The sequence below is a fragment of the Onychostruthus taczanowskii genome, unplaced genomic scaffold (genome assembly GCF_017590055.1).
Source record: "Onychostruthus taczanowskii isolate IOZ18803 unplaced genomic scaffold, ASM1759005v1 scaffold30, whole genome shotgun sequence".
NCBI lineage: Eukaryota > Metazoa > Chordata > Aves > Passeriformes > Passeridae > Onychostruthus > Onychostruthus taczanowskii.
In genome coordinates, this window is record NW_024500350.1 from 4,124,421 (window position 1) to 4,149,468 (window position 25,048).

At 41.1% G+C, this 25,048-nt stretch overlaps 1 protein-coding gene across 1 annotated transcript; it reads left to right on the forward strand.

Annotated features, from left to right (window-relative positions):
- The first annotated feature begins 566 nt into the window (after window positions 1-566).
- On the forward strand, window positions 567-23,607 carry TOM1L1 (target of myb1 like 1 membrane trafficking protein). The gene is made up of 15 exons (XM_041409216.1): window positions 567-684; window positions 765-849; window positions 2,998-3,076; window positions 9,051-9,200; window positions 9,468-9,587; window positions 11,204-11,311; window positions 11,888-12,004; window positions 14,873-15,006; window positions 17,359-17,419; window positions 18,817-18,931; window positions 19,668-19,764; window positions 20,220-20,298; window positions 21,102-21,189; window positions 21,467-21,539; window positions 22,501-23,607. Exons 1-15 carry the CDS (start codon window positions 627-629, stop codon window positions 22,559-22,561), a joined length of 1,425 nt encoding a protein of 474 aa, XP_041265150.1. The 5' UTR covers window positions 567-626; the 3' UTR covers window positions 22,562-23,607.
- The last annotated feature ends 1,441 nt before the right edge of the window (window positions 23,608-25,048 follow it).

Here is a 25,048-nt window from a genome sequence, read left to right on the forward strand (position 1 = left end):
GGGGCCATGCACCGGTGGGTGCAGAGGTTCAAACTCTGTCTGCACACCAGCAGCAGAAGGGGCTCTGAAGGTGTTCCTGAGCTTCGCCTCTCGAAACACCGAGTTCCTCGTGGATGCGGTTGTGAAATCTCATCTGGGAGCCGGCTGAGCGGGGGCTCGCAGGTCCATGGGGGAAGCGAGCCCGTGGCTCTGTGAGCTCAGGGGTGCTCTAGGTCCGGGCCGGGGTGAGGGGCGCGGAGGTGGCACCGGCGTCGCCTCAGGGCAGGGCGACATCGAGCAGCCGGTGTAAGGTGCTGATGTGAAGTGACCCGAAAGACAGCTTCGGTTCCCAAGGAAAAGCTTTGCCTGGCGGGTGTCGGGCAGAGCCCTATGCCAGGGGATGCCCGGGGGGAAGCGCAGCCCCGGTGGGTGTCCGGGGAGCCCTATCCCAGGGCAGGCCCGGCGGGACCCGACCCGCGGCGGGGCGGTGCCGGGAGCGGGCTGGGGGGGCCGCGGCAGCACCTGGAGGCGGCCCCGCCCGAGCGCAGGAAGGGAGCGCCCGGCGGGGCGGGAGGGAGCGGCCGGATCCGGCGGCGGGGCCGGGGCTGCCGCCCCGCAGAGCCCGCGGGACGCTGCCGGCAGCGGCCATGGCTTTCGGGAAGGCTCCGAGGGACCCGTTCGGCACCGCCGTGGGCAGCCTGGTCGGTGAGTAGCCTCCAGCGGTGCCCCCGCGCCGCCCCCTCTGCCCCGCCGGGGCTGACCCGCGGCTCCCCTTGGCCTTTCAGAGCGGGCGACGCTCGGCTCGCTGCAGACGGAGGAGTGGGGACAGTTCATGCACATCTGCGACGTGATCAACGCCACGGAGGAGGGGTGAGCGAGCGGGCCGGGGGGCTGCGGGGCGCGGAGGCGGCATCGGCGTCGCTCGAGGGCAGGGCGACATCGAGCAGCCGGCGTAGGACGCTGGTGTGAAGTGACCCCAAAGGAAATAGCGCAGGGAGCAGGTGGCTTTGGTTCCCAAGGAAAAGCTTTGCCTGTCTCAAAGCCATCGGGGCTTTTACGGGTTAGGCTCGGAGGTTCTTCCCCATGGACACACGGTAGAGAAAGGTGGTGACAAAGGTTTCTTTTCTGAGTATGAGTTGTGTTTTGTACAACCTGTACTGCTCGTCAGGCTGAAGGTATGCTCTGCAAACCCACCTGGAAAAAGGCTTTGAGAACTTGGGTGCTCACAGCACTATTTAATACTCTTGGCTTTTGCCTTCGAGCTGCCCGCCGTGCAGTGTCTGTGCCCGGCTGTGCCTGGCCGGGGTGAATGCGGGCTGGGATCCTGTGCAGAGGATCCATCCCGTCCTGCTGTGCTCCCAGCGCTGAGCTGATCTCCTGCACCGGACAGCCACATCCAGGGTTGCTCAGCCACTTGCTGCTCTGAACTTCTTTGTTTCCACCTGTAAAAAGGGAAAAGCGGAAACTTGTTCTCATGTAGGATCTGCTTCAGCATTGCATTGTGAGAACTCATTCTAGCAGTGGCATATCTTAACACTGGCTAAAGAGTTTTCTCCAGAACAATGAGGTGTGGCTTACTTTCTGCACAGGTGTCTTTTTTTTCTGTATCAGCTTTTCTCTCCTCTCCTTGTTTTGGATTCCACGCTCTCACCCGTGGTTCTTAGTGCTTGGAATGTCAGTAATAATGACTTCCTTCTGGTTATTGCCATAAGCAACAGCACGCTTTGACCCTCAGTGTTAGTTTTTATGTGAAGTTTCCATGCAACAGAGCCTTTTTTTTAATAAACTGTTTCCTTTTGTGCTCAGCTTAGGCTTGCAGAGGAGCTCCTTGTAACTTCCTCCTAGGCAGCTACTACTAGTCACAGTCTGTAACAGGATAGTAGGAGCAGCAGAACTGCTGCATCTAATTAGGCAAATGGTTATTTTAATGTAATATCCAGCTCCTGACCAGAGCATTTCCAGATGCTTCAGTGGGGGAAGCAAGCAGGAGTGGGATTGTAGTACAGCTCTCTGCAAGGCAAACTTCTCCGCTCCTGTCACTTGCTCTGTGGATGTGCCTAGGTATGACATATGATTAAGAAAAATAGAGAAACATCTCCTATTTTTTTCTTTTTTTTTCATGTGAAGTATAGCACTTCAAACAAAGAAATGCAGTAATGGTAAACACCCACTTAATTTCATTGACTTTGAAATGTTTTCAACAAAGATTTCTTTTTTTTTTTTTTTAAGTGAAACATTGTATTTAGGCCTATTGCTCCATCTTAGATTCTAGAGAGATCCTAAAGAGACATTAGGACATCTTGTTTATGTTGATCATGAGTGTTGGGCTGGCCCTAATAATTGTACACTATAAGTAGTCCATATTAATGAGGCAAAACTGCTTCCCACATGTGATAACCTCGATACCATCTTCCACCCTTTTCCTCCTACACAGATAGTTAAAAGATACGGGGTGTATATATAGAAATGAAAATGGCTGGGTTAGAAATGCCCCTATCTCTGTCCATGCATCCATGGTAGTTACTCAGATGAGTTAAGTGCATCCTGCAATTATAAGATTGGAAGTTATCCATGACACCCCTACTCCTGACAGAACTCCTAGGAGAATATTTTCTAATTGCATCATACATGAAAACTGCCAGTCAACTCTTGATACATCTGGAAGTTGATATTTCCTTTTGTGGCACTAAAATCTAGATAAGTATTTCTATTCTACCACAGTGGAAAAATATCATTTTGAAGCAGATGTTGCAGAGGAGAAGAACTTTATCTCTCTGCACAAGTCTCTGGAGTAATGCACAGTCTGCAGTAACAAACCTGATTCACTGCTTTGTTGCTCTACTTCAGTGCAGAAGAGATTTTGTTGAAATCAATGGGGCAATTGCTCTGGTTTTATGTGGGTGTAAGTACAGGGATGGATTTGGTCCTGTATCTCAGGCTGGTATTTTTGGTTCTTGGATGAAGTTATGAACTAGAAAACTTCACTGGTAACTTTTCCTCATTAATTTCTTGTCACAGACCTAAAGATGCAGTTAAAGCACTGAAGAAGAAGCTTTCAAAAAACTGTAACCACAAGGAGATCAAGCTTACCTTGTCTGTAAGTACAGCTATATTTATATTAATTAGACACTAAGAAGGCAAACAGTCTAAACGATAAGGTGGCATGCAAATTATCCCTGACACAACTCTCCAGGATGTTTTCAGTCTTTGTTGTTTGTGTGTACAGCACTGCCACAGTGCAGATCAGATGGTTTGTTGGCATTCCATGGACTCCTGGATGATGCAAAATCGTTTGGGGGGGGTGGAGGAAGCCAACTTCTTCTGTGTAAAAGTAGGATAGTTCTTATTTGCTCCAGTGACTGTCCTGTGAGAGCTCCACCTGTTTGTGAAAGACACAGAGGTTAGGATATTACATAAAAGCTACATTTGACCTTTCTATTACTCACCTTGTGGTGCTGATCTTAGTCAGACTAAGCACAGTGTGCAGCATTGGTGGAATGTCTGATACGTGCTTGGTAAAAGGAAATGTTATCACTTATAAATGATAAACTTGAAGGAAAAGGTAACCATGGTGAGTTAAGTAAGGGAGCAAGAGGCAGAGTGAGCTGTGTGAAATTCAGATGTTATGGCTAAAGGTTGGGGTGTTGGGAATATCTTCGCTTGACATTTAGAATCTGAGTGTGTTCCTGAACTGCCCCAGGGTTTGGGGAGCTGTTGTGATTGCAAACAATTTAAGATTTACTTGATTATGTTAATGCAGAAAGTTCTAATACTGTCCTAAGTCCTGAGTTCCTGGCTTAAATTACTCTTGACTACCAGTGATGCTACTGTGACAAGAGTCACATCTAAAATCTGAGGATTTTAGGTTTTTTTTATTAATTGGCTAAAAGTATTTTCTTCACCATTTCCTTTGTTGAGGTTTTAAAGGCCTATCTGCATCACTTGGAGTACTGTTACTCATGAGTTTGGTATTTGTTGTGCAAAATCATAATCTATATCATGATATGCTGAGAAGTGATTAAAGAAGATGGGTGATGGATAGTGCCAAATTGTAGGTTGCTTAGCAATTGCCCAAGTGTCTCCTAACAAGTTGGAGATGCAGATAATTTTTAAGCATGCCAATATAGACATTGAGCTCACTCCATTTCCGCACTTCTTCCCTGGCTTCCTCCTCCACTGTCTCATGAGTCACATTTTTGTGTGTTCTGTGTGTTTGCATAATGGGAACACTGGCTTTCCATTGTACCTGCAATCCCTGTACCAGGTCTGTCTCTGCAGCCCTTGTGCAGCGAGGTTGTGATTATCTGACACAGTCTCTGCTGATAACCCAGGGTTCAGGTTTGGGAGCTGTTCCTTGAGTATTTACAGTTCAGATATACCCAAGGTGACACTATAGCTTAGCTTTTGAGTATGTAAAAGTGGGAGAAGGATCTTGGTCCAGGTCTATCCCAGGAAGAACTTTATCACGCTGACCTGGGAGCTCGCTGTATTGCAGATGGAGCATGCAGGAGGTTCAGCTGGGAGTGCAATTCCTGTTCTGTTCCAGCCCCTTTCTCTGTCCTCACCCACTCCCATGCACACCTGTAACTTGCCTGCCAGGCAGTCACATCCTCTTGGCCCAGCTGCTGTTTTCTGTTTGCAGAGTTCTTATCCCTGTATTCCTTAATCTTTTCTCCTTTTTTTTTTTTTAATTAATTTAATTCAGTTCCAGCCTTTCATCTAACTCTTTCTCTGTCTAGTTTTAGTTCTCAAATAAGATCTTTTATACTTTGCCTCTCCCTCTGTCCCTCTGCCTCTGGCTTTTTTTTCTTTTTTTTTTTTCTTTTTTCTTTTTTTTTTTTTTTAACCAGTACTGCCATAATTTTAGCATGTATAAAATCTTTCCTTTGATGACCTCATTGCTGGCCATGTGTGGCTTTTACCTTTCCCACATCATTCTTCCTATGTGCTATATCTTCTGGTTTTATCTTCTTAATTGCCTTAATGAAATTGTTCCTGTTTTCCATTTTGAAATGCTTTGATGACAATAGCAATTAATTGCAAATGGAAAAAAAGAAATAATTTTCAATCCCTGAAACGCAAGCCCTTCCCTCCCTGTGCAACTCTCATCTCTTAAAAATTTTAGAGTTTTGCAAAAATAAGGGTTCTTTTTGGATGAACTGTTAGTGCCTGTGTTTCTTACAGTAAGTGTGGTCCTCTAGCTTTTGAGACTCTACATCAGATTGTCTTTCCTCCCTACATTAGATAAAAGTAAGAAGTATCTACAAATCACATTTCTTAGAGAAGTGCGCTTTGATCCACTTCTATCTATTCAACCTTGACATCCTTGAATTTAATATTTCTAATGAAGATGCTTAAGGAGCTTATTCCCAGAGGATGCACACTGAGTGGAAAATCTTCATGGAGGCAGCTCAACTGCACACGTTAGCCCTGATTCTGTTACTGGGATGTGCTGAGTCTCAACGGTGTGTTCCTCCTCCTCGCTCCTGGATGATGCTTTGTTTACTTGGAGGAAGAAGGCTGAGTGCCAGCTGGATAATGTGCTGGCTGTGGCTTGGCTTCAGGTTCTCTGAGCTGCTGAAGTTCCTGTGAAGTCACATGGATGGAGGTGTTTGTGTCAGGCCATGGAGTTGCCTCATGCCCGGTCTTTGATAACACGGAGAGATCTGGGCTGGCACTGCAGGTTGTGCAATCAGGGTGAAGAGGATTAGAACTTTCAGGCAGGAATCCAGCAGACTGTGTGTGTCTTACTTGGCTTTTTATTGCTGGTAGACTTTAGATACATAAATCCTGTTTATGTAATGAGTACTGAGACAGCTGTTCAGTCACCTGCACAGAGCTCCCTTGGTTTTGTGAAGCGTTTGCTGCAGTGCCCCAGATCTGATCCCTGCGAGACCTCAGGAGCTGAACAGCACATGGGGAAATTATTTATTGAATGTGTCCCTCTCACTCCTGCATTCAAAGCAGTGGGCAGAAATTTATGATTAAATTACTGTTTCACCTCTGTATTATATTGTTGGAAAATATTTTAAAGGAAGTCATTTTCCCAGAGAAATTGTGGATGCCCCATCCCTTGAAATGTTCAAGTGCAGCTTGGATGGGGCTTTTAGCAACCTGCTCTAGTGAATGGCAGGGGAATTTGAACTAGATGATCTTCAAGGTCCCTTCCAACATAAGCCATTCTGTAATTGCCTAGAATTAAATTTTGATAGGTATTTTTTCCTAAGAATATTTCTACTTTTCCCTTTAATCATGCGTAATTTTTCTGATGCAGAAAAAATTTAGCATGGCACATGTGGTCTTCAGATTTAGTTTGTTAAATTAACATTTTACAAAGCAGAGGATCTAAAAACAAAAGCATGAGAGAGTCCTCCAGCTCCTCAGTTAAAAGAGTACTGCTCTATTTTATTATACTTTATGGTATATGCTTACAAAGAAGAAAAGAAGAGGGCATCAAGTAGGAGCAAAAGAAATCCAAATCTCAGTGTTTGAAATGTGAAATCTGAAAAATTCAAGACTTCTGAAAATTCAGTTTTTGAAATGCTGAACCTTGATCAAGTGTACCCAGCCCCTGAGTGTAATTGGTGAGTGGCAGCTGAAAGAGCTGCTCATACCGGTTTGGTTTAAGTGCTGGCCTTGGAAAGAGCACATTGCAGTTCCAAACCTCAGCTGGGAAGGCATCAGGATGTGTTCAATGGAGTGTAATCCTGGAGATGGATTAATGGCTTGTTCCCCTTGAGTCAGAAATGTGAAGAAGCAGGCTGTTCATCTGGGTTTTCTTGCAGCCACCTTGGGTCTGAGAAGTGTCCCTCACAAGCTGCACCCATTGCTCAGCTTTATGCACCAAACCTGGCTGCTTTAGGTGTGCAGTGAGTCCTGAAACCTGAGTGAGGTCTCTTGATAAGGAACATACCTGACTTTCTGCTGTACTCACCAACTTCTCCTGTTTTTTGTTTCTGCTTCACAGCTTAGCTCACCTCTCTGTAGATGCCTTTTATCATTTGAGTTTTGTGATTCAGTGCTGTAAACCAGAAGCCTTGGATTACACAGTCTGCATCTTTTGCTGAGTGCAGATCTCTGGGATCAGTTATCCTGGAACACAGCAGCTCTGTCAATTCCAGCACTTCTCACATCCTGTTTGCCATTGACAGGAAGTTTAATGGTTTGTTTGAAGTTAATTTGCCAGTTTTGTTATTAAAACATGTTTCTGTTGAGTTTTCATTGTGCTGTGTGGAGCAGTGGTTGGCTTGGCCAGCTTGGATCTGTTCCTTCCAGTGGAAGTGCTTGGGACTGTGAAGTCCTATTTGCACTGGAGTCTTATTTGCACAATAAATACCCATAGGGAAATTCTAATGAAAGGTGTTATTAGCATGAAAGTGGCTTGTTCATGGATAGTCCAGTTAAAAATAATTGAGTCAAATTCTTCTTTTTCTTATACAAGCTTAGGTTTTTCCCTGAGTGAGTGGGCTGGGCTGGCATAATTGAGTGGAGGATCCAGACCATTAGTTCAGTACTTTCATTTAGTGGGTAAATACTCAGTCCCCTAAGTAGGGAATTAATAATAGGGCGTAGTATAACAAGTTTCCCATGCACTGGGTTGAAAATATTTTACACAAAGCATCTTTGAAGTACTGCACAGGCAAATTACTTGACTTATTAGCATATGTTTCATGTACTCTCTGTGAAAAGTAATGTTTTGAGCCAAGATGTTTTTGTAATTATCTTTCAGTTAGCTTTTTGCACAGCAGTCTGTCAGTGTCTCTTTGTTCTACCCTGTTTTCATTTTGGCAGTATATTTTCTTCTGGTGTTCAGCGTGTTGTCCTGTAAGTTCCTGATCACACTGGGAGAAAAATCCCTGAGTATTGGGGCCAAAAAATGAGTTACTAAAATTATTTCACTTAGTCAAATGTAGTCTGCTCTGAATAGGAAAGTATGCTTAACCTACTTTTATCAAGATCACAATATCATCCCTTTAAATACATGCATCCTTTTGAGAACATGTTCTGTCTGTGACATGATTCAGGGGAAGTTTTGTCTCCAAACCCATTAAATTTTGCAGCCTTCTGTTAATGTCATCCCTTTGCTTTCACCTTTCCATCTTCCCTCTTACGCTGGGAGGGAAAATGAAGCTACAATTGAAGAGAAAGAATCACAAGAGTGACAATCTTACCCTGTGTGGGTCATCATCCATCTTCAGATTTGGGCCAGGCAAGATGAGTTCTGTTCCTGTTTCTGCTCCTGATCTGATTGATCCCAGTTTCCTGTCAAGTCCCAGGTGACTGGGATGTGATGGCAGTTTTTGACATCTCTTCTGCAAAATGAGAATTGTAATCAGCCACCTCCAGATGTACAAGGGAGAAGTATTATGTCATTACCACATCCTGCTGTGTTTGATGGGGCAGGCACAGTGCTTGCAGGGATCCTGCTCTAAGCATTTGAACCATGGTTTTGAAGTAGACTTCCCTCATGAGGATGAATCTGAGAATTGGAACATTTCAGCTCATCTGTTTCAAATAAATGTGACCTTTGAAACGTGGAGAAATTGTGTTCCAAGTTGGTGAATCTGTTCTTTCCTATTTTTATCATTAGTCTCTCACTTACAGGGCAGATTAGAGGACAAGCATTTAGTAATTTGATTGTCTTCTCTTGCAGAACTCTTCAGAATCTGTCAGACCAGGGTACCTATGTGCTAGGCAGTGAACTGATTCTATTGCTGAACCTCTACAAGTAATTTTTTTAAGATATGGGCAGATTTCCTGCTGTTAAGGTACTGTGTGTTCAGTAAGTGCTGTGACATAGACACAAGTGTTAAAAGTAGTGTCACTGTGGCTGGCACAGCTCCTTTGGACTGTGCAGGTATAACAGAGCACACAGGGAGCTGCTGTTTCCCTCAAGTGACCTCATCAGGCATTCTAGTGAGCAGCTATCTGTTCATATCCATTCCTACTCTTCCCTATAACTCCTTCAAACAAACAAACAAACAAACAAAAAAACCCAAAAAAAAAAGCTGTCAAGCTGTGGGGCTTTCCCCCTCATTCTTTTTGTAATCAAAGGGTTTTTGTGTGTGCAGCTGCTTGAGATGTGTATGGAGAACTGCGGCCCAAGATTCCAGTCTTTAGTTGTGAAGAAGGATTTCTGCAAAGACAAGCTGGTGAAACTGCTGAACCCAAGATACAACCTGCCCATTGATATGCAGGAGAAAATCCTGACCTTTATCATGGTGAGTCTGGAGTAAACTGTGAGTGTTCACGGTGTCTTTGCCGTGGGGTAAATGTTTAATTGTGCAAGCTGTTTAAATTCTTGGAACCTCTTCTGAAAGCAGACCTTAACTCTGGAGCTGTTGTGGTTCCTGTTGTACTGAATGGAGGTATCCAAAGTGGAAGAAGGGAATGACCTGTCTTTAGGACCATATGTTTTAAAAGCATTTGTCTGACCCACTGACTGGCCATTTCTGTGACTGTTACTGACCCTGATGTTTCAAAACCAGGTTTGGGCACGAGGTTTTCAAGGGATGGTGGATGTGAGCGAAGTAAAAGAAGTTTACCTAGAATTGCTGAAGAAAGGAGTGGAGTTTCCATCCTCTGACACTAGCAGTGGTGGATCTAAGGTGAGGATACACAAGGACACTTGAGAAATGGGATGTGTTAATTTATGGGACACAGAAGGTGTGTTTGATCTGTTTTTTTTTTATTTAAATGCTTCAGGGCAGAATATGACCAAATTAATTAAGCATGTGAGCAGGAATCAGTTTCAGTTGTAACAGCTAAGATAACAATGAAGAAACCTGACCTATATAGTAGTTTATTTCATTTTCAAGTACAGATTCATGGATATGTTCTCAGAAATGAAGCATCTCTGTCTTGAGACTTTAAAAGATCTGTGCATACTGTTTACTTCAAAATAAATGAGTGCTTAGTGCTCCAAACTTGTCAGCTTCTGAAAGCCTCAACAAAAATTAGTAAGATTTTCACAAAAACACATACTGTTGAGATTATAAGCATCATCTGTCTTTAAGATTAAATGGAGAGATGTAGAAATCTATAAGAAAATATTATTGTCTGCATATCTCTCCAGCTTTGCACAGTAAGTGTTGTTTAAGCCTATGTCTTAGGTAGTATTGTGTGGAATTTAGGACATTAAATATAAGTATGGTTTGAACATTGTGCAGCAGCTGGAAATACAGTACATGGTTTAATGCCATTCGTTCTAGATTTCTTTTTTTTTTAGATGAATTTTCACAAGAGCTTTGGGCAGTGTGAAAGCCATCCACCACTGTGTGGAATCTTGCATTTACAGAGTTTGATGTCTGTAATCAGTGCAGACAGGAATAATTCAGATTTATCCTGAGTTTGATCTTCTGGTTGAATAGTGGAGTGTGCAAAAGCTTATGTATTTAAAAGTTGTTTGAACAAGCTGTGTGAAGAATGCTCTCAATAGATACTCATTTTTTCCTTCATCTGGTGCATTAGAGGTTATTTTGTCTACTTCATGTACTTGCCAGTAAAAATCAGTGGCAAACCTTCTGTTTGTCTTACAATTTTTTCCTTCATCTAGTGCATTAGAGGTTATTTTGTCTACCTCATGATTTGTACTTGCCAGTAAAAATCAGTGGCAAACCTTCTGTTTGTCTTAGCAGACCTGAACACAGTTTTTACCTTAAGTCTCCAGGAAGCAAAGGGTTTGTCGTGTATAGTGCAGGCTGGGGTTTACATTTGAATTTTTTTAGCTGTCAGTTCAGATGCAATGCATGTGAAGCTCTCTCAGACTGTTTCTGCTTTTCAGTCCAGGAGACTTCTGTATTTTACCTTCTGCAGAGACCCAGACTCAACGCTCCAGCCTTTCTACTCCTTCCCAGTGTGATCACCTTCCAAATTGTCCTTCACTGCAAAATTGCAGTGGCACTCTGGGAAGGACTCTTTGCTCTTAGATGCCTTAATTATTCCCTGCTAACCTGTTCTTAAGCCATTCCCACTTCATTCTGTGATGGAACTTATTTGCAAACCCTTTCTAAAAATATTTGATTTCCAAGCCTCATTTCATTACAAAATAGCCATAGATTTATTTTTTTAATAGGACTTACCCAACAAATTCCCTGGGAGCACTGATGATGAGGAAGCTCCTGCCCGGTTGTGTAGTCTGAGTGATGTTCCTCTCTCAGCAGGATGCCTGCTGCAATTTTGTTCAACCCAAGCTGTGTTTTTTGGTTTTTTTTTGTTTTCACAGATTTCACCCCAGCCTTGTGCGAAGTCATCCCCATCCTCTGCCAGCCCTGCCAAACGTTCCTTCCTGCCTCTTCCCACAGGCCCAACGTTGCTCCTGACTCCGGAGCAGGTGCGACACTGCAGCTTTAGGGGAGGGTGGGTTCTCCTGAAATGTGCTGTGAGTTTGTGGCTGGAGCAGCCTGGGTGCCCCTGGAGGGACCCTCCGCACTGGGTGTAGCTCTGGGTTCCTGCTGGCTTTGTGCAGGTGCTGCTCGAGTGTGGGGATATCCAGTCACATCTTGCGGTGCTCTCATGAAATTGGTAAAAGCTTGTTCAGAGATCAGCGAGAAAGCCAAACTTATTTCCCATAAGGCTTGGTGAAGAGGTTATTATGAAAAGCAGGAAGGAAAGGACAGTTCTCTTGCATTCCTTCGTGTCCTGTGTAACTAAAAGGAGTAACAGTAACATCAGTGAGAAGGATTTACTGTAAGGAAAACAAGTCAGGGTTGGGTCTTAGTTTGAGTGCACATTTAAAAGCTGAACTAATTCTATTCATTTCCATGTTGTGTTACCAGAGTAAAATATTGCTTAGTAATAGTAATAATAATGCATATTATACCTAATGGGAAAGAAGGTGTATTAGAGGTAAAAATTTTTCTGCATGCTCTGTTCACCTACACAATATTCTCCTATTGAATTCCAACAGATTGGGAAACTGTACAGTGAACTGGATATGGCAAAAATGAACGTGAGAGTCATGTCATCAATATTGAAAGAAAACGTTCCTGGCTCTGAAAATCCGGATGATATGAATCTTTTACAGGTACATGATAATTCATTGATGGGGCTATTGGTTTGGTTGTCATTGCTTTTTAAAGAGTTATATCTTGTTTTTTAACAGCTGGATTCAGATTGACAAATGGAACCCCACAACAGGTTTCTGTCTCTCGTTTTGCGCAGCTTTCTTTCATCTATTTCACCTTCCCTTTGACATCTCAATGGTCAGGAAAGGACGATACAGCTTGCAATGCAAATTTAAGCTCTAGGGAATTCCAATGGCAAAGGAATTTCATAATGGAACGTTCTCTGTTGAGCATGTTCTGCCAAACAGCCCCGAGAACATTCCAGCTGGAGAATAGATGGTGACACAGTGTCACTCATATCCATCCTGGAGTTTGCAGAGCTCTCTTTATTATCACCAGTCCCTTAGGGGCAGACTGGGGGCCAGTGAAGAATATGAAGCATTGGCTTTATGTGTGTGACCTCAAAGATTGGGAGCTTGCTGTGCTGCAGAGGAATTCATGTGCTCTTTAAGTGTAGCCTGAAGGAAGTGTATTGCAATAGTCCAGTGATGGGACAGTGAACCTGTACATGCTCCTTCTGTGATATTATGTGCTTATGCTGTATTTTCCAGTTTAGAAATTAAAAGTGTAGTATTACTTCAGCATTGCAATAGTGACCTGTGTTAATGGAAGCTTTTCACTTTCATGTTGTCTCTGAGAACTTAAAAAGCTTTTGCTGCATCCTTCTGTTTCCAGCCTTACCTCCAAACTCCTACAATGAGGAAGCATTTTTGACAGTTTTGCAGCATTAAGTGTTTTGAAGAACTGATCTAATTTTTACAAGCCTTGAGTGTGCTTCTCCTCCCCAGTGTAGAAATTTTCCTGTGCAATTAACTCTTACTGGGTGCTGTTGAGAATACACTGGTTGATTATTCTTGACCAGCTGTGTCCAGTCCCTGACAAGGTTGGGAAGTAGAAAAAGTTTGTCTTTTATTTCCTGCCTCCTGCCATGGCACTTCTGTATGTGGGTGCACAGATTCACCTGCCCACATTAAACCACTGGATTCTTACTGACACTCCCAGTAATAAAATTGTTGGCAAAAGGTTGAGGACAGGGTGTGGAGTTCCCATATGTAGGAGAGTGAATGAAAACTCATTCCTTTCACTGTTTTTCTTTCTGTTCTTTTTCCCCCATGCACAGAGTGGTGTAAAACATCAGGCACAGCCAACTTAATCCTTGAACAATGCTTAATGTTCTCTTTTTGTTTGTGGCACTACCTAGTATAGCTTGGATTGGACTTCTGTTGTCACAGAATAAAATTCTTTATTAAAAGAGCTGCTTGTTTAGACTTTGAGTGAGTTGGAGGCATTGATTTTAGTACTTCAGATTATCTGGAGTCCCTCAATAAAAACTGTAGCAAGGTGAACTTAGTCAGTGTTTACAGTTCTTTTTATTCATTAGTGGCCAGGCTCTTCTTTTTCCCCACCCTGTTTAGGACAAGACTTAAGATATCACATTTCACTGGAAATTGTGTGCTGGCCACTGTAGTTAAAAAATAGTTCAGGGTCAGCCAAAGAGTAACAAACTTTTGTACTGGGTGGTGAATAGACATAATGAACAAATAGTGGATGGATATTCAGGAATTTGGGTCCAGATCAGCAGCTGGTAAGAATTAGCACAAATGTATTGGAATCACTGATGACTGTTATTCCAGCTGCTACTCCATCATTGTAAAACTCCAGTTTTCAGGCAAATCCATGCCTGAAATTAGTATCTCAATTTCCTTCTCTGTTGAGTATTGCCAGTCTGCTTGTGTAACGGAGTCTTTAGAAATACACATTTTTTAAATGTGGATCATGTACTAAAGTGTGCAGTTGGGGAGATTTTAAATGTAATTACAGACATTAGGGTGACAATACAGACATTAGTTTTTTGTGTTTTATCCTGGGTTGTGAAGCTACAGTACTGAAAAGTACAGCACTCTGCAATCCTGACACAGATTTACCAAAGGGGTGCAAATTTCTTTTAAAATAAATAATTGATTTACATGAAGTATTATATGTTTTTGAGGAAAGATCACTTAGAATATCAAAGCAATTTCTGAGCAGTATTGTGCAAATAGTCATTTCCCCCCTCCTTTTTTTTTTTTTTTTTGTTTCTTTAAGCAGAGTCAGCTTGCATTTGCAAATGTAGTGTGGAAGAGAAAAAATGTTGGCTGAGTTAAAATTCCTGTTGCTAAAGAATTTGTTTCTTTGAACATGCAAAATCTGCAGAGGGGAGTAATATAAACAGACTGTCTTCCATTTCACTGGGCAATAATGCAAAATTCTGCTCAATAAACTCTCATAGTTCTCCTATCTGATGATTCTCTAAGATTTGTGTTACTTTCTCAAAAATCTATAGATTAAGTTTATCCAGACTTCCGACTTAAACGAATTGTTGGAGCTTGAGACTGTCACAGAGCACTTCTGACCTTTAGACTAATATTTTCTTTTATTAAAGCAGACATTGAACAGGATTATGTCCAAGTATCCTGCTGAGTTTAATCAGCTTCAAGCAGGAGCAAATCACATTGGCTTTACATCACCCAGAGGGGTTTCTGTTATTTTGCAATTTTTAATTTACACTCTAGAGACACATATATATCTTTAGAAATGAAGGTGGGTCGAGAGGTAAGGATTGTGTAGGAGTGATGTGGTGGTGGGAGTTGTGACCTTGCATTGCAGAGATCAAGGACAGGGACATTGTTCTATTTGCAGTGGTTGGTACCTGTGTGGTTTGTGTAAATTAAGGAATGTTACCTGTGATTCTGCAGTGCTTGAGTGTCTTATCATTCATCTCCAGAATGGACACACTGAGAGACCACAGTCACGATTTCTAATTTTTTTCCTCCCCTTGCCTTGGGCAGAAACTGTACAAGACCTGTCGGATGATGCAGGAGAGGATCATGGAATTGTTGGTGACAGTGGAGAATGAAGATGTGATTGTTGAGCTAATACAAGTAAATGAAGATCTGAATAATGTCCTCCTGGGACATGAAAGGTACGTGCAGGGCCTCTCCTCACATTTGGAATCCTACCTGAATAAATACACTTATTGGAGAGATGCTCCCTATGCCTATTGTTGATCCTCTCATAGAGACAGATTTTATCCTAAAATTCAGAAAATAAATATGATTGCAAAAAGAGAAAATTATCTATTTGCTGCCTCCTAAACACCTCAGAAATGGTTCTGGAAAGTAGTTAGGAAGTGTTAGAGTGGTATAAAGTGAGTTAACAGATAGGCAGGAAATCAGATGGAGGCACACAAAAATAATTTGGGATTTGACATCCCTTTTTGGCACAGTCCAGTGAATTTGTCAACAGATGCTACAAATCCTTTGGTGCTGGTGCTTATCTCTGTTAAGTGTCTGTGCTTCCAGAAAAGAATACTTGTCCTCCTTCCTAAACAATTTTGACAGCTTTACTGCAGGAATTGGCCATAGAGCAGCCTTCTGCCTCATTGCATGCTTAGGGGAGTTGCTTGCTGTTCTCAGCTGGGTTGAAACATAGTGTTCTGCTTGTCTCACAGCAGAAAATATTTCTTTCTTTCACACATGAAAGCACAGCAGTACTCCTGTTGACATCCTGGGTGTTTGTCTGTTATGGCACTGGTAGCATGACTGGATGCTGGCAAAACTGAAATTAATTTTCAACTTAAAATTCCAGTGTTGTTCCCCAAAATATCACATGAGTATACTTATGGAGAATGTTCTGATTTAATAGGAGACACCCTTCCTTATTAAGAAGCCGATCTCTTCCATGGCTAAAAAGTGTTCTAGGAATCATTATGCATCAAGTTCAATTGTTCTGTATTAAATTTAGCAAATTTATAGAATTTAGTCATCTGAAAATATCACTGATTCTTCTAAGTGTCAGACATAAACGTTGGGCATAATCATGATGATGTTAAGTTTTCATTTACTCTTATATCTTGTCTACTGTAGTGTTGATGGATTTTACAGCAGCTATCTGAAAGAACTGTGTGCTCCCTTCTTCCTTTAGGAGGTTTTTCCTTTTAATAAGCAGAAAAAGGAATTTTATTCAGCTTTTGTATAAATCCACTGAAGTCAGATGTGGGCTTACATTTTTGTTACAAGTGATGAATACTGTTGAGGCTGGGAACGTCAAACTGTGAATAGGAATTTGTGGATATAATTCAACAGATTCCTCACTAAAGATATGGTGATGGAAAGAATGATTAATTTGGACAGAAAACTACTGTATTCTAGTAGTGTAATGTTATGGTTTGTATGATAGGTCTTCCAAGTGCAGATCCATTGCACTTCAGAGTGGATAAGTATAAAAACGTATCTGGGTAATTTTCTGTTGTGTAAGATTTGTTCCATGGATTTCCCTCTGAACCATGAGGTGTCTAAAGGGCCAGCTGATTTTAATGTGCATGTGTTTCACACTGTGCCTGTTGTTGGAGGATGAGTCGTGCTGCATTTTCTGTTTCTGATTATTAATGTGGAATCCAAATTAAATCCAAAGCAATCTCAACTGTGCAACCAACAGCTCGTGTGTGTAACAGTGCCTCCCTCTAGTGTCTCTGCAGCTTCTTGGTTCTTCCTGGATTTCAGATAAATACTTTCCTCTCTACAGCTGGAAAGGTTTTTTTACTGCAGTTTCTTCATGCCTCTATACTCTTTTCCTGGTCCTCCCTAGTACAGTGACCCTGAACAGCAAATGCAGTTGGATAAACTTCCGTACGTCTGTCCGTGCAACTCAGGGCTCCAGGTGCTGAAACACAGTGACCTTCCAGGTGCTCAGTGTCACCCGTGTGGGTCTGCTCTGGACCCACAATAGCACTGTTACCACTCCTGGAACGTACATATTTGTGCAGGTAGAATTTCTTGTTTGTTTCCATTTGTAAAAAAATTATTGCAAAGGGCTGTGTGCCAGACCAGGTGTGTGGTTTGTCCTGGAAGGGCATGAGCAAATGGCCAGAACTCTGAGGACAGAAGGCTTCCTGGGACTCAGCTGGAAGTGTTCTGGTCAGAAGGAATTGGATTTGGCACAGTGGATGTTCACAGTTACCTGCCTAGTGTGAACAGAGAGAAACCATTCTCAGAGGAGCCTTGGTTTTGTTGAGGAACAAGCAGATGGCTGTCTCCAAATGTGGGGTCAGGAACAAACCAGCTGGTGTTGGTTGTAGGAGATACCAGGACCACAGCCCTGGAATGGGAGGCACATTGCCCATAAAGCCAAGTGCCCCAGGGACAGCACCTGGAGTGCTTGTTTGGTGCTTCTGGGGTCTTTTGAGAATCAAAAGTTGATTATAAGTGGTTTCATGTTCTTCTGAAGCACAGCACAGGAATGTAAGAATGAGCATTTAACTCTGCACCTTCAACAGGTTCTCGCGGAACAGAGTTCGTTTCCTGGAGAACCAGAGGATACAGCGGGAACGGGAGGAGGTAAGTAAGGATGAGCTCCTGAACTGCAGGACTGCAAACATTCCTTTTGCTCTTCCTCGTGAAAAACACACTTCTGATAGATGCAGGATTTTATTCTCTAGTTGAGAGGTACAGGAGACAGCAGAGTGACACTACTCTTACTGATTTTTTAAAGTCTCACTTGCAGAATTTCATGCAAGTTCATGTAACTAAAGTAGCAAATAATGTCAAATGTAAGAGGGAAGCTTGGGCATTTGAATAAATCTCTCTTGAGAGAGATTTATTCAAATGCTGATTTATTGCCTCTCCAGCTAAGCACAATGATCTGCCATGCAAAAAATGAGAAACCATAGGTTCTTTTCATTTGTTTCCTGTTAATGATCTAGAGACTGAAATACTGCTGTACTTTGAGAATTCACTTCTTACATTGATTTTTTTTTCCTGAGTCAAAGCTTTTTCTGAATTGTGAATAATGGCTTGTAGCAAGTCTTTAATGACTGTCCTTTATTGATTGATAATTATGGTTGTTAATTATACTGCCCAAAGTTGTTTTGCACATGTTTCACCTTCTTCTAAGCCATAATTATGCAGTCATCTGGGACTCAACATGAAAATGCATTGTGAATGCTGAAATACTGCTAACAATTATTTAAAAATGTAGAAGATGGTCTTGTTTTCCTTGAAAAGCCACTATTACTACATTCTGGTTATGTAGGTGGATGGTTTTGCTTGATGGATCCACTGTTGGGTTGGCTAATAATCCAAATGGTGCAGTCTGTGCATTTTTATATTATTAAGCAGACTCTGACATTAAAATGTATCATCTTTTATTTATTTATTTACTTTTAATCTGGTGTCACAAAACCTGTATGATTCAAGCATATGGTTTTATAAAGCCTTTGGCTGGCTATGTTTTTAATTCCAACACATTCACAGGAGAAAGGAAGGGAGCTCTTTTTTATGTCCTAGGAAACATTATTGTGGTTTTGATTTTTTTTTTCTGTCCAAAAAGGGACTGGAAAAAATCAGTCTCCTAAGTACATATCAAATCTCATTAACAGAAGTAAGTAGCATGAAAGGAATTGTACAGGATTGATCAGAAAATGAATATAAAACCTGTATCTAAACATTCAAAATGGCTTTGTAGAATTGAGTCCTTTCTATTTTCTACTTTAGAACTGGTTTTCTTTCTTTTTTGAAATTGATCTTTTCTGAAAAGCATATTTTATTTCATTAGCTACATTTCACACATACAGAGTCCTGATCTTCTCTTAATACTTACCGATTCTTAATATTAAGATTTTAAAAGTTTATGTTTTGTGAAAACAGCAATTTGTTTAAAACTATGCAAGTTCCTTAAAAAAAAACGAAAACGCTGGGAAAAGCCCCACATAACATATTATTTTTCAAATGTTAAGCTGTACAGGAAACAGCCATCTGCTCCCTCAAGTGATCTACTTGGCCTCTCCATAGATTCTCCATCTTCTGTGTCTGCAGTGGTGCAAAGGGACCCTGCAGTGTCTCCTTCAGGAAGTAAGTGTGAAGGAAGTTCCTCTCTGATTCCCTAAAACCCACAAGAGCTTAGTGGAGGAATCAGAAGTTCCTTGTAAGAAAGAAAAAAAAGATAGTCCTTAACTTTAAAGATGTTCCTTAAATTTTCTTAAAAGAAGAATTGAAGTGTGTCCATAGGAATAAAATTGTAAGGTATTGCGAGGTTGCCTGTAATTTTTTTACAATAATCTTTCTCCCCTTATGCATAGATTTGAGCAATAGAATGTGCACTGTTTTCTGCTGCAGTGAGGCCTGTAAAACACTCTGGTAGCTGCTTCTTCTGTAGACTTGGCAGGAAGAAACAGGAGTTTTTTCAGGAGTGTTAGAGTTGGCTTTAAGTACCCTGAATTACTATTTGCAGAAGCCCCTCCTTTACCTGCTTTAGGGAACTCCATATACTAAAGCTAAAGGTGTGAATGTCCCTCTGGGAATAAACCCCTAGATTTACATTTCAGTCCTTTACAAATAGCAACAAGAGTTTTAAGTGGTATCTATCACGTAGAGCTCTGCTGATGCTCTGAATATAGAGATAAATACCTTGGATCTAAGACTTTTCAGAGTCATTAAAACTTTGCCTTTCATGTGATAAACAGCAATCCCTTTCAGACACTGTATAGGCCTTCCAAACAAAAAAATTACTCTTTTAGTGTTCAAGTACAAGTAGCTACTTTTGCATAATAATGTTTAAATTACCATTAATTATCACTTTGAATTTCAGATGGCCTATCCGCACACCCTGAAGACAAAACCAGGTCTCATCCATCAATTTACCCACAGCTGGATGCAGCAACTCCTATAAAAGCTCATCAGTCCCCGTGAGTAGTCCCTTATCAAGGAATGGGAATGGATAACAGATCCTTAGGGGTATTAGTGCTCTGTAATTCATCTAATAAACATAGGAATCTCTGAGGCAGATTTACTGGTTTTACCTATTAGTCCAGTAAAACAAGTGAAAATTCCCTCCGTGCTAGACATTGTTTGAGAGGGTTCAAAATACACTTATGCCTGCATCACTGTTTTGTCATAGATGGACATAAGTGTACCTGACTTTTGGCAGGAAAAGGGAGAAACATGAAACAGGTCAGGAAAAGAGTTCCAGGCAGGGGAGGTATCTTTATAATTCGTGTGCATGGGACACTGGTCCATCTGCTCATGCTGCTCTCAGTTGTGACACACAGGAAAGACAGACCAGCCAGAAAAATAATGGAACAATCAGAATAAACAGTTTTGATCATTTCTTACTTCTATTCAATGTATTGCTCTCTCCTAGATTTGCAGCTGAAGCACAAAACAATAGTCTAAGCAGCCCAGCTGGACACATATATAGCAATGTGAACACATATAGCAATGTGAGTAATACTTGTGTTCGGGATGATCATTCTTGTCTGGCAGCTGTCAAATGAGAATTTCTGGATTTACCCCCACTGCAAAGATGCAAAGATCTCTTCTGTGGCCCTTCTCCATACCTCAGGGAATATTCTACTTGGTAACCAGGTCAACTTTCCTCTTTTGCTGCCACAGATCCTAATGTGGAATCTTGTTTCCTTGCTCTGTTATTTGTATTTAATTTGTTTCTATGCAAAGCAAGCTGAGCTCTCCTTCTGTTGCCACGATGTTACTCTGGTGTACTTTCTATCACAAATAAGATATTAAAAACAAACATACAAAAACCCCCAAAACCTCAAAGCCCCCACAAAAACACAGCCCACAAAAAAATCACTTAAACCCCAAGTACAGTGCAGGACAAATGTCATGCTGCAGAGAAGCACCCATGACAGAAGGAATGGAAAGAGCCTGAAGGGACTTTGAGGTAATGTTATGAAGGCAGTATGAAATAGAAAAGAAGCAGCTACCAAACAAACATGCACAGTCTTTATTTTAAACTGCAGATAAAAGCAGGTGTTTGAATCTGTGTGGTGGAACAAGTCACACAGAAGTAAATTATACACATGTACCATATATATAGAACACTAAATGTTGCTTTGAAGGTTGTGTGGAGAATGAAGATTAATTGGGTTGCTAACTGTTGGCCTTGGAATTTTACCTGCAGTAGTCAGGGAGTTTAAAGATAAGCCAGCAATTAATGTAAGTTAGGTCAAACCAGTTCTCATAAAACAATCTGTTTATGCATTGTTTTGCTTGATGTCCTCAGCTGGCGACTCTTTTAAGCCCAGTGCCTCTGAACCCAATAAATCTGCAGGCTGGACAGACTGTGCCATCAAATGGACCATCAGCAGCAGGTAATAAATACTGCAAATCACCTCTTGCATGCTTCCTTTTCTTGTTAGAACTTAAGGCCTTTACATAATGCCTGTCAGTGACTGGGAACAGCAACAAGCATTGGCAAAGTCATATTGCACATGGATTCCATTACACATCTCTCCATTTTAGCATTTAGTAAAGCAGCTGAATCTGTAGCAGATAATGTGCTACTTTCAGGAAGACACAAAAAACGTGTAGTAATCATGCTTTTCATTCTCATTGAAATCTGGATATGTCTTTCTCTTTATTCTTCAGCTACATCAAAGAACAAGTCACAGTCACCTCATTACTATGAGATAATGGAATTCGATCCCTTGGCTCCCACTGAGTAAGTAACTTTTAAAATAGAATTTTAAAATTCTGTGTTACCAAAGGCAAAATGGTTTTTTTCTTCTGAGAAGAAAACCAGACCACTCTACTTAGGCTGAGTTAACTGACCAGCTGCATCATTGATGAAAATGACAGTGGCTGCACTTTGTATGTTTTCTTCAAATAATTCTGGCATAACCAATTAATGAATAAACTGTAGTGTGCTCATTAACTGGCATCTGCAAAAATGGAAGAGTAATGCTCTATCAAAATTACTAAAATCTTATCCAGTGATATAGAAAGGTGAAGGAAATATAGTCAGGGTCCTGCTGGAGGAAGCTGATTGAACTTCAGCACAGGTAGTTCTGGAACAAGATAACCAAAGGAACTCCTGTTCATAGCAATTGTGGTTTTTAAAGGGTATTCTTCTACTGCATATGAAAAAATCCTTAATTTAAATGTAAACTACAAAAGGGAATAGGTGCTGTGTCACTCCAGAAGGCCAAAATAGTGAGACAGCAAACTAATACAAAACCTAAAAAAAAATTAAAATAAAATTGCAGAACTCCCCTTTTGAACAGTAAATTGCAAAAAAAATAAAAAAATAAAAAATTGAGCTATCTGTACAAAACTTATTTCTAAGGAGCCACTGTATTTTGAGGTAGAGAAATCTCAACAAAGCTTCCATTGTTTTGTTGTTTTGGTTTTTTTTTTAATTAATGCAGTAATTGCACAGTGGTGCACTTGCCACTTGTGTTTTGCAGTTCTGTTCCCAAACTTGTTTGATCAAAAGTGACAGTATCCAAGTTTCCTCATTAAATGTACTATCAGATAATCAGAGCAGGGTTGACTCTTTGTTTCCATGGAAACCTGGGCATCCTGCAAGGGAGGCTACACTGTAAACTTCGGGCAGGATTTCCCTGGTGCCATTTGTCAAAATGAAATGTGTTGTAGGAGTCACCCTACTCCTCCTCTTTCAGAGCTATTTATGAAGAAATTGATGTTGTGCTGAAGACAGAAGTTAAAAAGAACACAGACTGAATGTGGAGGTGGAATCCTTTCCTGAACACTCTCTAGTGCTGGTCCTGTGCAGAGCTTCCTATAACTACAAGTGAATAACAGAAGAGGTTTTGCATTTTGACACAGTAATTAGTGTTGGAGTACTAAGCTGTGTGCAAGTTGAAGAGTTACTTGGCTCCACACCACGACAATTTGTCCTAAATGTTCAGCTGTGTGTTCTTCAAGGTCACTTGCATGGTTATTTTAAAGTATTTTGGGCGCCTGTAAAATGTGACTTCCAAATTCACCTGTGAATGAAGTAAGACTTGACCTGCCACTTGTAAAAAAAGACACATTACATTCACAGAAGCTGCAGAATCCAGTTTCTCTTTGGCCTCACCGCTGTGTTCATCTCCCTAAAAATCTATAAGGGTGTTTTGAGATATTAATTTTTTTTTCCCATAAAATGGCCTCTTAATAGATGTCTGAAGATGTGCAGTGTTACTTGCCTACATACTTAATACAGATTTCCCTTTATTATTTTCTTCCTAAAAACCCACAGAATAGTTGTTTTTTTGTATTGGGAAGAACCTAAGCTGGGACACAAAGTGCTGTCATCAGTAATTAACAGAACAGGAAAAAACCCTGCTTGTTCTGTTGTTGCTGTTGTTGCTTTTCTTTACTCAGTAAATATTGGAGGGGGATCAATTGTTTCTTTCAATATTCCTGCCCTGCAGAGATTCTTCTGGTGAAGGAAAAATTAATCATCTACAATGCAGATGAGCAATAGTTACCCATTTATTTTAATTAAGTTGTTTAATCCTGTTAATAACTGTTTTATCTTTTAGTAAGTGCCTTATCTATTTTAATGCTGAATGTAAACTGTGCACTTTAACAGGTATAGTTCTCTGAATTTATAGCTGATACAAAATTTGAGAACTTAGTTTATGTTCATACCAGATAAGCTAATTTTTTGTGAAATAACTGCATTTTAAACATTCCTTATGTTAACTGTTTAAGAAGTTCTCAGCTGCTTTTGCAATTTTTATAGCATAAAATTCCAAATAAAAGCAAATGATTACTGAGAAAGTACTCTTATTACTTCCAAGTTTTTCTCTATTTGTGTATTCCCTGAAATATAAATGTAGGTAGCATTGGAAGTATTTTAGTGTGAAACGATGCAGTTTACTGCAGGACAGTTAGAACAACTTCCTTCTATCCAAAACACAACCTTGAAGGAGTGTGGGAGTTTTGTAAGGTGAGGTGAAAAGGTGAGTTGCTTTACTCTCATTTTTCTTGCAGATTTGCAGTGGTCTGAACAGCAGCCTGAGAAAACACCTGAAAATAGGATTGGAGGTGGACTGATTTAATGTTTCCCCTACAGCTGGGTTGTACTGGCAGAACCCCCACAGTGAAGGGTAACAAATCAAACTGGGCTGTTGCAGTGTAATCCATAATGGGCGATTGCTGACGGAACCTCTCCATGTTTAAAGAAGCACAGTGGTCACAGAGAGGGAAGGGAATTGGCTTATTACCAAGGTTAGAGCCTGGATTATAGAGGGAATGTGCTCAGCATCTGTGCAAATTTGGGCTTTCAAACTCAGGCAGAGAACCCACATTTTTATGGAACTGGCACTTGCCAGGGGGATACTCCTTTTCATCTAAAGAATGTGGCCAGAATAAAGCAATGGGTGGAGAACTGCCATAATCAGTTTAGCTTTCAGAAGGACAATGGACTAAAGACAACTGAGGTAAGAAGTGGGGTTTTTTTCCCCCTAGCCTGGATTCAAAGATTTGTCTTGATGTTACTTTTTTTATTTCTAAAGCGTACTGGAATTATAAAGCTTGCTGCTATCTTCATACAGGTATATTTCACTTGTGTGGGCTCCACATGTTCTTCTGATTAAAATGCATTAGAGAGATGAAAGAATGAAAAGTTTTCAATCTTTAATATACAGTAAAGACCTGTATGTCATCCAAAATCTGTTTAACCATCACAAGTAATTGGTACAATAATGGATTTTAAAGGTAGCATCCATTTATTTTCAAAAAAGCAGTTTTTGATTTACTGTATGCAAATATAATTGACACTTAAGTAACTAGAAATTATTTCTGAAGTACCATTGCCTTTTCAGAGTCCAAGCTAACCAGCATCACTCTTACTTTGTTAGATCTTCTCTGCTGGAAGGTGTAGAAAGACGTGGCCCAGCAGAAGAGATACTGGCTGATATTTTCTGTCTGAAAATGAGCAGGTTAGTTAAACTCCCTCTGCAACTTGCTCCTGGTTTGCAAGGCAGTGATGAAGTGTGATTAGACCTCCTGCACGGATAATGCCCAAAAGTTACATAAACACCACTTGCATGTTCTGCTGGGGAAGAGTCCCCCTGGAGAGCTGCTGCACTGCTGGGCAGGCTCAGGCCAGCTCAGCCTCTGAAAGGGCTGGTGCTGGTTTTTGAGGAGACATCCTGCTGTTCATTCAGCTGCAATTCAGAGCAGTTGTTACACCCTGCCCTACGCTCAAAGCATGTC